This window comes from Tenrec ecaudatus, chromosome 7, assembly GCF_050624435.1.
Source record: "Tenrec ecaudatus isolate mTenEca1 chromosome 7, mTenEca1.hap1, whole genome shotgun sequence".
Taxonomy (NCBI): Eukaryota; Metazoa; Chordata; class Mammalia; order Afrosoricida; family Tenrecidae; genus Tenrec; species Tenrec ecaudatus.
In genome coordinates this window covers 7,478,515-7,491,987 of record NC_134536.1, presented here as the reverse complement: position 1 = coordinate 7,491,987, position 13,473 = coordinate 7,478,515, and the positions used below count along the sequence as shown (strand labels likewise).

Sequence of the window (13,473 nt, the reverse complement as noted above, 5' to 3'; positions counted from 1 at the left end):
GGGGTGGCCACAGACCGGGAGGTGTTGGCAAGCCTCCTCCTTTTGAAATGGCAAAGTTGTCTTTCGCTTCTCTGAGAGGGAAGCGTGGGCGCCTGGGTCTTCCTGGGGGCCCTCCGTGAGGAAGGTTACCCTTAGTTTTATTTCAGAAATTCCAGGTCGGAGGTGCCTTCCAAGAGGCTACATTTTGTTTCTTTCCAAATCCTGAATCTTTGAAAACATACTAATTGGGCTCTCGCTCCAGTGGGCGCTCGTCGCTTCACCCAAACCCTAGTCAGAGAGAGGACCCCATCAGAGAGAGAGAGACCCCATTCAGAGAGACGCCTTGGTCTCCCACCTAAGACGCCCAGCAGACAAGCTCAGCGTGTGTCTGTGCTGGTAGGAGATGGAATGATACAGAGGTGTGACCATGTGAGCTCCAGCAGAGCATCGCTGGGGAGGACAGCCCGGGGCAGGGCACTGTTTCCTTCCGTGGTTCCCTCTAGTCACTCCGAACTGGACCTGACTGGATGCCCCCAACCCACCCCGCAAACCTCCACGTGCCTTTTAAGATGGTTCTGGTGGCTTGTGTCATTGCTACTGAAGGAAGTCCCTCTGAGATGAGCTTCACGTGGGGACTGAGATGGAGAGAGGCCGGTGTGGGTAGGGCATGGTTACTGTGTAGTGTAGTCATTACAAGTTGGGCTTTGAAAGGTCCCTTGGAGAAAGACGGGCCTGCTGCTCCCGTCACGAGTTACTGTGTCCCGGACCCACAGGGGCCGCACTTCTCGATTCTACAGGTCACCACGACTCAGAATGGGCTTGATGGCAGTGAGTTTGGGTTGTTTTGTGTTAATGCCTTTGAAACTTTCCTTTTGTGACACCTTTTTAAAAAAATTTTATTGGGGGCTCCTACAACTCTTATCACCATCCATCCATCCATTGTGTCAAGCACATTTGTACGTTTGTTGCCATCATCATGCTCAAGATATTTTCTTTCTACTTGAACCCTTGATATCAGCTCATTTTCCCCCTCCCTCCCTGGCCTTCCCTCCCTCACGAACCCTTGATAATTTATAAATTATGATTACTTTTTCATGTCTTGCACTGTCCGACGTCTCCCTTCACCCACTTTTCTGTTGCCCATCCCCTTGGGAGGGTGGGTATATGTAGATCATTGTGATCTGTTCCCTCTTCCCCCCACCCCACCTTCCCCTTACCTTCCTGGTATCGTTACTCTCAATATTGGATCCTGAGGGGTTTATCTGTCCTGGATTCCCTGTGTTTCCAGCTCTTATCTGCACCAGTGTACATGCTCTGGTCTAGCCAGATTTGCAAGGTAGAATCGGAACCATGATAGTGCGGGGAGGAAGCATTAAAGAACTAGAGGAAAGGTGCATGTTTCCTCGGTGTAGTTAGGTACTGGCCTCTCTGCTTTAGAGAAAGAGTGGGGAGTGTTTCCGATGGAGGCAAGGGAGGCCGTCTCCCTAAGGCTGCTCTTCCTGACAGCGTTTTCACGATATTTGCCTAAATGGGCAGCCTCCCCTGTGCGTTTGCGCTGAGCTGGGCACACGTTGCCCCGGTGCCTGTGTTGACATTCAGAGCCTTGGGTGTGGTCTCCTCCTACCCAACCAGCCCAACCTCGGTTGCCAATCTAACGTGTCATTGCTCCTCCCTGAGGACAACGTCTAGCGCATGTGCCTAACCTGGACAATGGCGTGCTCTCCCTGCATGGTAGCAAGGGGCCTTCTCCCCTGCCTTCCTCTTCTCTAAAATGCAGACGGTTGGTTGGTGTTGGGAAGAGACACAGCAACGCCATCACTGGCTCCGCTTTCGCTCGGCACACAGGTTGGCGACGCTGGTTCCGGTTGGTGACTTGGATAGCCACTCTCCCTCGCCTCTTCCGAGCCCCTCTTCCTTCATGGACCGAAACTCACTGCCCCCAAGAGGCTCCTTGGCTGCAGACTGACGTGGGGAGGGAAGCTTGCACTGTCTGGCGGGGCCCAGGACCTCCAGACTGCATCTCCTCTTTCCATTACCCGCCACCTAAACACCAGGCACCACCTGGTGCTCACTGACGGCAGGGGGGTGGGCGAGCATTTCCTGGCCCCCCTGCCCAAGCTGGCTGGAAAGCCAGAGCGTTGTCTAAATAAACACATGTTTACAACGGCTCCCGCCAGAGCAGATGGCTGTCCCCCACGCGCCCCTCCAGCCAGCGCCCCTCCCTCCGTGAAGGCTGCAGGTGTTTTCAGCTGGGACAAGGATCTCATCCTCTGGAATGTTCTCAGGCAACTCGCAAGCAGGCTGTGCTAGATGAGGGCCTCCCGGCCACGAGCCAGAGTCTGGAATCCTGTTTTTCTCTCAGGGCCTGTCCAGAAGAGTCCTCGGTGGGTGAGCAGGGGTGAAGGGCACATGGCTCCCCATTGAAAAGGGGGCAGTTTGAACCCAGCCGGAGGTCTTGCTGCAGAAAGGCCTGGCTCTTGACTGCTTCTGAATAGTCGTGGCCGGAAGACCACGCGTGGTGCCCTTCCACTCCATAGTCCCTGGTGTGGCCACAGTCAGAATCAGCAGGACGGCCACAGGGGGCATGCGCCTGGGCCCCTCTCGGCAGTGAGCCGTTCTCTAAGAGGACACGCAGCACCCACGGACTTCTTCCAGCCTCCTGATTCGTGCCTAATTGTCTAATTAAAAACGCCTGTCTTCAGGCAGGGGCAATCAGCCTCTCAGTGGACAAGGGAGGCGGTTGGTCCTGAGCGAGACATGTAAGTACACAAGGCCAGAGTTCTGTGCTTGGAGACGAAATCCAGGCGTGAGCTGAGCCAGCGTGGCTCTGCTCCTGCTCAGGCAAGGTCTCCATCCTGTTAATCCCAGGCTCTAGGAAAGGATGGCGTCATTGGCCCCGCTCCGGGGGAAAATAGAACACTGCTGATCACCCCTGGGCCCTGGAAGCTCAAGACCAGAAAACACCCAGAGAGAGGCCTTTGGTGCTTTCTCCTCCTCATGGTGGAGAGAAACGGGGTTTCTGAACATAACCAGAGTGAGACGAAGGAGTCATTGTCAGGTGCCAGAGCCAACAGATGCTGCTGTTGTTAGGAGCCATCGAGGTCTGTTCCCCCTCCCCCCTCCCCCGCCACCTCAGTGAACAGAAGGAAACACTGCCGGCTCCTGCACCAGCCTCACAGTGGCGGCAGCGACTGGGTCAGTCCACCTCTTTGTCGCTGCCTCTCCACTTTCTCAAGCATGATGTCCTCCAGGGACTGGTCTCTCCTGACAACATGTCCAAAGAATGCAAGATGGGGTCTTGACAGCCTTGTTTCCAAGGAACCGTCAGGTCTTACTTCTAAGACAGGTCACTTTCTCCTTTGGGCAGTCCAATGGACTTTCCGTTCTTCTCCAGCACCAACATTCAAATGCACCGGTTCTTCGATCATCTTCCTTAGTCAGTGTCCAACTTTCAACTTTCACATGCGGATGAGGCGATGGGGGAGCCCTGACTCGGGCCAGGGGCACCTTAGTCCTCAAAGCAGCATCATTGTTGCTAGGTGCTTTCTCAGAGGCACAGCAGAAGGAAACCCCGCCCTGCCCCGCCCCAAGCAGTGCTCACAATCGTCCAAGCTCATTGTCCAAGCTCATGGTCACAGCCCCAGGCCACTCCATCTGGTTGACAGTCCTCCTCCTCCTTTCTGGCTGCTTCTCCGCTGTGCGGAGCATGATGCCCTTCTCCAGGGACTGCTCTCTCCTGACAACATAGCCAACGCATGTGAGCCTGATGAATCTGGATCTCTTTTTTTTTTTTAGACCGTTTCTTCATCTTATTTATTTTATGGAAGTTTTCTGGACATACCTTGCACATTCCAATATATTCATTCACACACACATGCTATTCAATCTCATTGGGCGGGGTCGTTCAATCATCGATGCTATCTGCTCCCCTTCCACCCCCTCCCTCCTCCTGTACCCTCAGTGAACAACCACTCCTGTCACTGTCTGGGGGGGTGGGGAGTGTCACCCATCTTGACCTCCATGTACCAATGGATCCTAAATATGCAAGTGAACATACACAGATCTAAGGTGCACAATGAGGTAAAACACGTGAACCCCTCCGGAGGGAGGGGAGGGACGGTTAAAGAACTGGAGACGAGTTAGGTGGTTCGTCAGTGCTAGACTGCACCCGGGCATGTATTTATGAGGAGAAGGGGTGAGACTGGGAAAGAGAAAAACAATGAGTGAGTGAGTTGATCCTGCTGCCGTTCTGTGGGCATGACACCACCATCTCTACACCACTCTCACGCTCCCCCTCTACCTTCTGAATAGGGTTCTAGTAGAGAAATGCAAAAGCAAAAAAAGTGAAAACACACCTCACTCCCATCGAGTCCATGGTGACTCACAGAGAGCCTTTCAGACAGGGTAGAGCTGCCCCTGTGGGTTTTCCAGAATGTAGCAACGTCTCATCCTTCTCCCACATAGCGACCAGTGGTTTTGAACCGCTGGCCTTGCCGAAGGCAGCACATAGAAAAGGTGCATCTTCCCCTAGCAAATCCTTGTTGTTTAGTTTCCATTTCTGAGTAGCATTCTTTGCCCTCTAAAATAGCTGAATGCAGTAGAGAGAGTATAGAGGTGAGAATCAGAAAGGTAGAGCTTTGAGTCCAGGCACCCCAGCCTTTCCCAAGAAATGTGCAACTTTGACAATAGAGGCCCCCTCGCCTCTCCAAGACCCGGATCTGAAAACCAGCATCATCAACCAGTTCTGCTAGAAGTGTATGATAATATGACTGATGGCCATTCCTGTTGTTGCTGCTGGCCCCAGCGTGTACTGTAGCTCGGCTACAAGATTAGCAAGGCGCTCATCATTTGTGTGGTGGCACAGTGGTTACACATTGGACTGCTAACCTTCAGGCCAGTGGTTCAAAGCCCCCATCTTCTCCAAGGGAGAAAAATGAGACTTTCTACTCCCTTAAAGAGTTACAGTCTCAGAAACTCACGGGGAGGGGGGGGTTCTACCTTGTTTGCCTTACAGGGTCCCTGTGAGTCAGCATCCACTCGAGGACAGTGAGGCTTTTGGGGGGCGGGTGGGGGGCTGGTGAGATACCAGCCAACATCTTGGGTTGTTTTGTTGAATGTTAATGAAAAAACACCACTAACTCTTCCCCTCCTCCCCCCATTGTGTGTTTACAGGGATACCATGGTTGAGGACCACAGTTGCCACCCTCGGGAGACTGGGAATAACCATGGCCTTTGAAATTGTTTATTTGGTAAATTCAGAACTGTATCCAACAACTTTACGGTAATTCCAATTTAAATATCACAGTTTCTCATAAGTCCCTCACACGCCAGATGTTTCAAGTTGGCTTCAAAAATGATGAACTGGATCCCATGCCTTCGCCGCCTCTCAGTCTGGGCTGAATTAAGCAGTCAAGAAGATGTGCGTTGATTTATCACTGCCGTTTTGGCATTGCTGTTCCTCACATCTTGTGAGAGAGGGGTTTCTGGTTTATGCTCAGCCCTGGTCATGTGGGAAGGGGGTACAGGCAGCGCCTCACTCGGCTGCAGTTTGCAGATATTTCCTTGTTTTACAAACTGAAGGTGTGCGACCACCCTGTGCCAGCGAGTCTGGTGGCATCATTGTTCCAACAGCTCCTGCTTGCTTCACATTTCTGCGCCCTGTTTTGGCTGTTCTCCAAAGATTTTGAACATCTGCATCATGCGATTGCCCACGGGAGGAGCCCTGGTGGCTTAGTGGTTATGCATTGGGCTGCTACTGCAAAGTCTGCAGTTTGAAACCACCAGCCGCTCCATGGGAGGAAGATGAGGCTGTCTACCTCCATAAAGAGTTACAGTCCCAGAGACCCACAGGGGCAGTTCTCCTCTGTCCTGTAGGGTCGCTATGAGTTGGAATTGACTCGAGGGCAGTGGGTTTGGTTATTTGGGTTTTGGGTTTTTTAATTGCACATGCAGAACACAGCCTCCTGTCAGCACCACTCAGGCAATGTGTGTGGCTCACTGGCCTTTAGCTTTCCCTTTGTTGGGTGGTCCTGAAGGGAACCCAAGGTCTCCTCAAATTCTGCCCGTGGATGTGGAATCGGAAGGCCCAGTTAGCACACCTGTATGGGCCACAGGTTGAGTCTGGCCAGCACTGTGTCTTGGCTACAGTCTCTCCTCTGATCACATTCGGGGCCTTGCAGCTGGGGGCACTACAAGACAGAGTGTGAGGGCTTCTGTGGACTGATCCTGGCAGGGGCATTGTCCCAGGGACATGCGTGTGAAGCGAAGGTCACAGAGAAGCAAGGTCAGGAGCTGCTGGCGGAAGACACCGACCGCAGACACCCTGGGGACTCTCGGGGGCTCGCCTTAGCCCAGGGTGTAGCTACACCCAGAGGAGACAGAGTCCCAGCAGCCTAGAGGCAGGGGCAGCAGTCCTCCAAACCAGGAATCACAGGATCCCTGGTGGTGTAGTGGTGATGCGCTGGTGAAACCACCAGCAGCTCCTCAAGAGAATAGGCCCTTTCTACTCCTGTAACAGTTAGTCTCGGAAACTCACTGGGGTCCACTGTGAGTTTGATTTTGGGTTTAAAGATGTGACTAGATTTAATTTTACTTCTAGGACTGCATAGCTTGCCTTTCTTGAGTTTATCTAATTCCTTCTTTCACTTAATATCTCCCTGTATATACATACACCGACACACGTGTTTCTGTTTCTTGTTTTCCAGGAACTTTGGCGTGTCACTGTGTTCAGGTTTGTGTGATTTTGGGGGGATCATAGCCCCCTTTCTGCTCTTCCGGCTCGCAGCCATTTGGCTAGAACTACCTCTTATCATCTTCGGTAAGAACTGCATCGATCTGGTATTCCTAGTGTCTTCCTCTGCATCCTTTATTTTCATGGAAGTCAAATTGGCCATGACCGATCCCCAGTTAACATCTTATCCCAATGGTTTCCAGCGTGAGGCACCAATCCGATTCCAATAAAATCTGGAGACTGGTCAGTGGTGCTCACTGAGACCATGTGAAAGGGCTTGGAGGGGCAGTGTGCACTTTGACCTTCTCCGTCTGGGTGCTAGGTCAAACCCAAATCCTATCGCAAGCCTTTTATAGATTCGGGGAACAGAACCAATCATTCCCACGCGACCAGAGAGAACCTGTTTTGAAAACAAGTGTAAAGACGCATTGCATTTCTCAGTGTTCCACATTGGCTGATGTTCTTCATCAATCTGCTTTGTGCTAAAGCGCCGTGCTGAAAGAATTGGGGACACAGATTCACTTACAGATAGGCCATAACCTTATTTGTACCTTCCTCCCCACTCCAAACTTCATGGGCTTCATCGAAGGATAGAGAGAATCAGAGCTTGGTGGGGAAGCTTGAAGGCGATTTTATCCGATGCTAACCCAGTGCTAATATAACATTGCTGCCTGGACCGCACACCTTCCTGTCCCCACTCAGCAGCCAAGGATACTGTTGGCCTCTGCCTTACTCTGCCTTCCCCAAGGTCCACTCCCTACTCTTTTCATAGGGAGTGGTTTTTATTTGTTGCTCAGAAGTTCAATTTGAATAAAAACATTCTGTCCAGGAGGACATCCTACACAACTAATAATACACGCAATGGCCATTGGTCATAAAGTTCAGGGCTCAAAAAGCCATTGCTCAGCAGTCGGATCTCGGAGCTCCTTTGGCTGGACTGTGGATGACAGGAGGGGAGCCAAGTGCGATCACCCCACACAGTCCCTTACTTCTCAGGGTCTACTTAGGGAGAGAGCCACACTTTTAAAAATCAGTTTGTCTTTTGCAGTGATTTGGTGACATCGAGTCAGTTCTGACTCATAGCAAACTCGTGTACAAAAATGAAACGCAGACTGGACCTGCGCCGTCCTTTCTGTGGGCGAGCCCAATATTACAGCCACTGTGTCAGTCTATCTCATTGAGGGTCTTACTCTTTCTCAAGAGCCCTCTACTTTACCAAGGGCGGTGAAGCCCCTTCTGCAGTGACTGGCCCCTCATGATAACATGTATGACGTCTCGCCATCCTCACGTCTAAGGAGCTTCTAGCTGTCCTTCTTCCAAAGCAGATTTGTCCCTTCTTCTTTCTGTCTAGCTGGGTACAGAGCCACGCTTTGCAAAACTCAGCCACAATCAAGGGCGATAAATGCTAACCTACTGAGAAGGAAGGGCTCTGTGAGAGCGTATCGCAGGGCGAAACCAGAGAGAAGAGAGTAATAGGTTGGTTGGGATCTGAAATGAATGGAAGCTCCCCAAGGGAGAGATGGGGGGTGGTACCCCGGGTCATGGAAAGGCCTACATCAAGAGGAAGATGTGTCTTCAGGCAACCAACAGACTAAAAGGCAGAGTGCTGAGTGTGGGGTGGAGCCAGGAGCCAGGCGATGCTGGAGAGATAGACAGAGAGGAGCCAGGTCACAAAGGCTGTTGTCTTTTCTCCTGAAGCATTGAAGTGGGGGGGGGGGGGTGACTAGCACATTTGCATTTTAGAAATATAACTCTGATGACAGACAGACAAATGGAGAAGAGGGAGCAGCAATAGGCAAGGATTCAGCTAAGGAGAGTAGGAGGAAGACCAGAAAGGACGGAATGGCAGCCAAGGGAAGGCGGACATGTTCACCAAGTCAGTGATGCTTCCAGCCTGGTGCAGCGAGGACCACCGGATCGGACTCTCTTCTTTACCGAGCATGATGTCTTTCTCTAGGGACTGGGTCTCTCCTAATGGCATGTCCAAAGTACATGAGAGTCTTACCGCCTTCATTTCTAAGGGGCATTCTGGCTGTACTTTAAGATTATTTCTGTCCATTGCCCTGGAGAAACCGTCCCTGGAGAAGGGCATCATGCTTGGTAAAGGGGTGGAGGGGGGAGCAGAAAAGAAGAAAGCCCCCGGCCAGATGGATGGACACAGTGGCTGCACCACTGGGCTCAGCTCTAAGGATTGTGGGAATGGCGCCGACCAGCCGGGGTTTCCTTTGGTTGCAGGTGGGCGGCTAGGGATTGGAATCACCTCGGTGGAACCTAACCACCATTGGCCCTTTTAGGTGGACACACTGCTGCACGGTTCCTCTCCATGTGTCATTCGGTGACGTGATAGCAGGAGCTTGGAATGTGCAGGTGGACACCCCAGAACAAAGGAAAAGACCCCTGGCAAGATGGATGGGCACAGTGGGTGCGACGGTGGGCCCAAACCTAGCGATCGTGAGGCTGGCAGGGGCAGGCAGGGTTTGCGTCTGCTGAGCATGGGGTGCTGTGAGTCAGAACCACCTGCACAACGCCTAACAACGACAACAACACACCCCAGAGCCAGCAGACGCCACAGAGCAGGGCCTGTCCAGGGAGCAGCGGTTGGCCACTTGCCGGCACCCCAATGGGCTGCACAGATGCAGCGAGAGCAGGAGCTGCGGGGTTCTCCTGCAGCCTGGCTCTGAAAACAGATGGAGGAGAACATGGGGTTGAGGGTGGGCACATCAAAGAGGAGAGGGTGGGTGTCTCTGGCTGTTGTTGGGGAGATGCCCTTAGGCTGAAGATGCTGGAAACAGATATGCATCACTCGTGGACTCTTAAGGGAATCAAACCCACTGCCCCTGGGTCCGTTCTGACGCAAACCAACCCTAGAGCACAGGGTAGAACTGCCCAGCGCGGCCTTTCCAGTGCTGTCAACCTCAACAGAAACAGCCGTCTCGGTTGTCTCCATTGGAGGGTCTGGCGCGTGCGAGTGCCAAGCTTCTGGTTCACAGCTAAGTGCTCACCCCTGAGCTCCCGCGGAGAGTTGTTGAGGGCCTCTGGAAGATAAGTGAGCACAGCCACGCCCAGAGTGAGCGGAGAGGAGGCTGTGGGTAACACATGTTCTCTACTTCGCAGGCGTCCTGGCATCCCTCTGTGGTGCGCTTGTCATGCTATTGCCTGAAACCAAGGGCATCGCTTTACCTGAGACCGTGGAGGATGTGGAAAAACTTGGCAGGTACTATGTGAACGTCAGCGTACCCTAAACAAAACCAGTGGGGAAGGGGAAGAGGTGGTGTGGAAAAAACAGAGCACCCAAGGTTGGAGGGGGCTGGGGATAATATTAAATTCCTACCTTACATCCTAAACAAAACACTGGAAGTTGACTAAAGGTTAACGAAACGCTAACACAAAAGGAAACTGTAAACCAAGTGCATTCTTTTTTAAATGACATTGTGGAGAAGGAAGCATTTCTAAGTTATTAAAACTCAGAAGCCTATGCCCAGGAGAGAAACTGTTGATACATCAGAGCTGAAGTAGTATCAATGTGTACCAACGAGGAAATAATTTAATAGCATACAATACTGGACAGTGATCCCAAGAATTGAGGGATATCAATACTCACTTGGAATGACGTGAAACAACTATCCAGTTTGATTATAAAGTAACATGTGGATGAAAATGTGCTAGAGTACTTATTTTTTAAAATTTGGAGACCATTAGCAATCCCATTCCGTGGCTCAGTGGAAAGATGGATGACAGAATGCTAGCTTGGGCCTTAGATCTGGAAGAAATAGAGGAAGGCAGAGAGGAAGGGGAGAGAGTTGGGAGAGGGAAGTATCCACAGTTCACAGAGAAAGCTAATGCCCATCAAATATGTACAGAAGAGGAGTGACGCCAACAAAAGCGCAGCTACACACCTCGCTGTCTACTTTTCTTTGTATTAAATGTTTCCTAGTGAAAAGAGAGAGAAAATCCGAATATGAGATTGCACAGGAAAAGATCTAGAAAGTTACCCTCCGGGGTAGAAAGGGTGCGCCAAGATGAGTGGAAGGGACAACTGCCACCATTATCATCTATAGATCTCTATATTGCTTGATTTTTTTCTCAATTGGAACCCGTGGTCTTGTGTTCTTTTTATATTAAGAAACCTGCCAGTTTTTTTTTCATTTAAACCGTTTTACTGACATATAGTTCACACATCATACAATTCAATGGCCTAACCCTATTTAAGAGTTGTTCCACCACCATCAATTGTAGAATATTTGCTTCATTCTGGTCTCATTATTTTTAGCTCTCCATCCCCCCCCCTAACCTTACTTGCCATAACCCTAAGAAATTATTAATCCACTTACTGCCTCTATAGATTTGGCAATCTTGGATTTAATGTAAAGAAAAATATAGCCAAAAAGAAAAACCCAACAAGAGTAAAAAAATAAAATAAACAGAGAAAAGGCTCGATCAAAAAGAAAACAGAAAATAATAAAAACTAGAACAAATTTAAAATGGGTCAAAAGGGAGAACAAACGATGAGCTGTTATCATTGGTTAAATTTTAACCTGAAAACATCTGCAGTAATCCTCTTTCTGTCTGGTAGGAAGGCTGCTCGTGTCCTGGTCAACAGTCAGAGGGATCACTGGAGGGTCAATCCACGTGGAGACCCTGCAAAGGGGTTTCGTGCCGTCACTGTCCCCCATAGCCTTCTGCAAAGTAGTTGCTCAGAATGCAAGCTCTACTGCAGTTCCCTCATGTGGGCTTGGAATTCACTATTTATAATCCTTGGATCACCCAGACTGGTGTGCTTCCTCCCTGTGGATTTAGCTGACACCTCACTTAGATGGTTGCTTGTTTTAAGTCAAGCCTTTAAGATGCCCAGATACTGTTCTTTCTGATATCTGGGCACCATCTGATTGCTTCCTACTCTACTATAGCACCCATGTCATCAATGATCTCTTCATGAAGGCTAGTATCAAGTAGGGCCACATCACAAGAATGACTTTTCTTAGATTAGGGCTTTGACTGAGTGCAAACTTAAATATATATATGATATTTTATATATATTTAAGATATTATATATATATATTTAAGATATTATATATATATATATCTCCCTGGTCCACTTTAGAGACATCATTATCATTTTATTTGGGAACATTATAAATCATCCCCATCGGGCACACTGCAATTCTGTTGATAGTATCATTAATTTGGCCAATAGTATGGAATTTAAAATACTATCGAGAAAAGGAAAGTATACATGTATAGGACAGTTTCTTAGACTAAAATACATGAACTGTGGACTGGTACAGATGAAAAACGTAAGTGACTGGACACTAGTTACACAAACAATGAGGGTTGGCGACAGGGCAAAACTTTCAACAACGCTCATTCACAAAGGCAGAACTATGCCTGCCAGACCAAGACATGTCATCACAAAAGATTATGAAGATACACACCTAACAACAAGGTGCCGTTCTTTGGATGCCTTCGAAGCAAGAGATTTAACCAAAGTCCAGCGATTTCCAAATCCATAACCTTGGGACTGTAGTCATCTGCTTCTTCTCACACTAGGGCGTGCCAGCAAGTCCAAGGAAATATTTCGGGTCCTTTCATCTGCATACAGGTGTGTTTAAAGTAAAGTCCAGTTGTCTTAGTGGGGTTTCCAAATCAGGCCCTCCTTGTGTGGCCTGTGAAGGATGTTGTGGACTTGCAAAGTGCAGAATCTAAAGTTCCAGTGGTCAACAAGGGCTGGATAGAAACTCGGTCAGAAGTTCCTGATCAGGAGTATAATATAGGTGTCTTCTCCCACTGGGGATCTACACAACTAATAGTAAGCATGCTTCCAATAGAAGGGTGCCCCACCTGGTTTACCCACCAACAGAAATGACATACCTTCTTCAAGATAGACACGGACAACTGCATTCTTCTGGGTACTTTAGAGAAACAAATCCACAGAAATTCATATGTATAAGAGAGAGTTTTATATAAAGGGTAAGTGCACATCAAGAAAACATCCCAACCCAGTGCTGCCCAAGCCCACAAGTCCAACATTAGTCTATATGTCTGACACAGACCCACAAAGTCCTCCTCCATCTCACAAAACACAAGCAATGATGCTGACTGCAGGAGGAAAGCTGAGTCAGTGAACGTGTAAGCATCTCGGCGCTAGCAGGGGTCTCCACACGGCTGCTCCAGCACCCAGGGCTGCATCGGGTGCTTCTCCTCAGGGATGTCTTGCAGGAAGTGAGCCTTTCCAACTGAAGCAGGGAACTGGCTAAAGCAGCTGCACCCTGGTCCAACCATCACAAAACAAGAGGCCCAAGAACTAGAAAGGGAAGCTCACCAAGCCATTTATCCCTCCACCCTTCAATTAGCCCTACATGAGTTTATTGGCCAGGTTGGCACAATAAACTAACTATATCAACAGCTAATTTTAAATCCGTTTCAACTTCTTAGAATGCAACTTACGGCATAGAACTTAGCATTTTAAAGCCTGCATCCAAGATATCTATCCGAAAACAAAAATGTCTGCTAACTGTGAGGCCAGCAGTCTGAAACCACCAGCCACTCCAAGGGGAGAAAGAGTGGGTTTTCTACTCCTTTCAAGAGTTACAGTGTCAGATACCAAAGGCTCAGGTAGAAAGAAAATGTTTTGAAAATGATGATGGAGCATATGCACAAATGTGCTTGACACAATGGATATATGGATGGATTGTGATCAGAGTGGTAAGAGCCCCCAATAAAATGAATTATTAAAATAATAAATAAATATTTTCAAAATTTTTTAA

General features: G+C 49.4%; 1 protein-coding gene across 1 annotated transcript in view; it reads left to right on the top strand.

Annotated features, from left to right (window-relative positions):
- Positions 1-13,473, top strand: part of SLC22A3 (solute carrier family 22 member 3) — a 113,794-nt gene that overhangs the window by 96,515 nt on the left and 3,806 nt on the right. Inside the window, exons 8-10 of the mRNA XM_075554293.1 lie at positions 5,152-5,260; positions 6,684-6,796; positions 9,824-9,923. Coding sequence (XP_075410408.1) covers positions 5,152-5,260; positions 6,684-6,796; positions 9,824-9,923 — 322 coding nt within the window. The remainder of the gene's footprint in view (positions 1-5,151; positions 5,261-6,683; positions 6,797-9,823; positions 9,924-13,473) is intronic.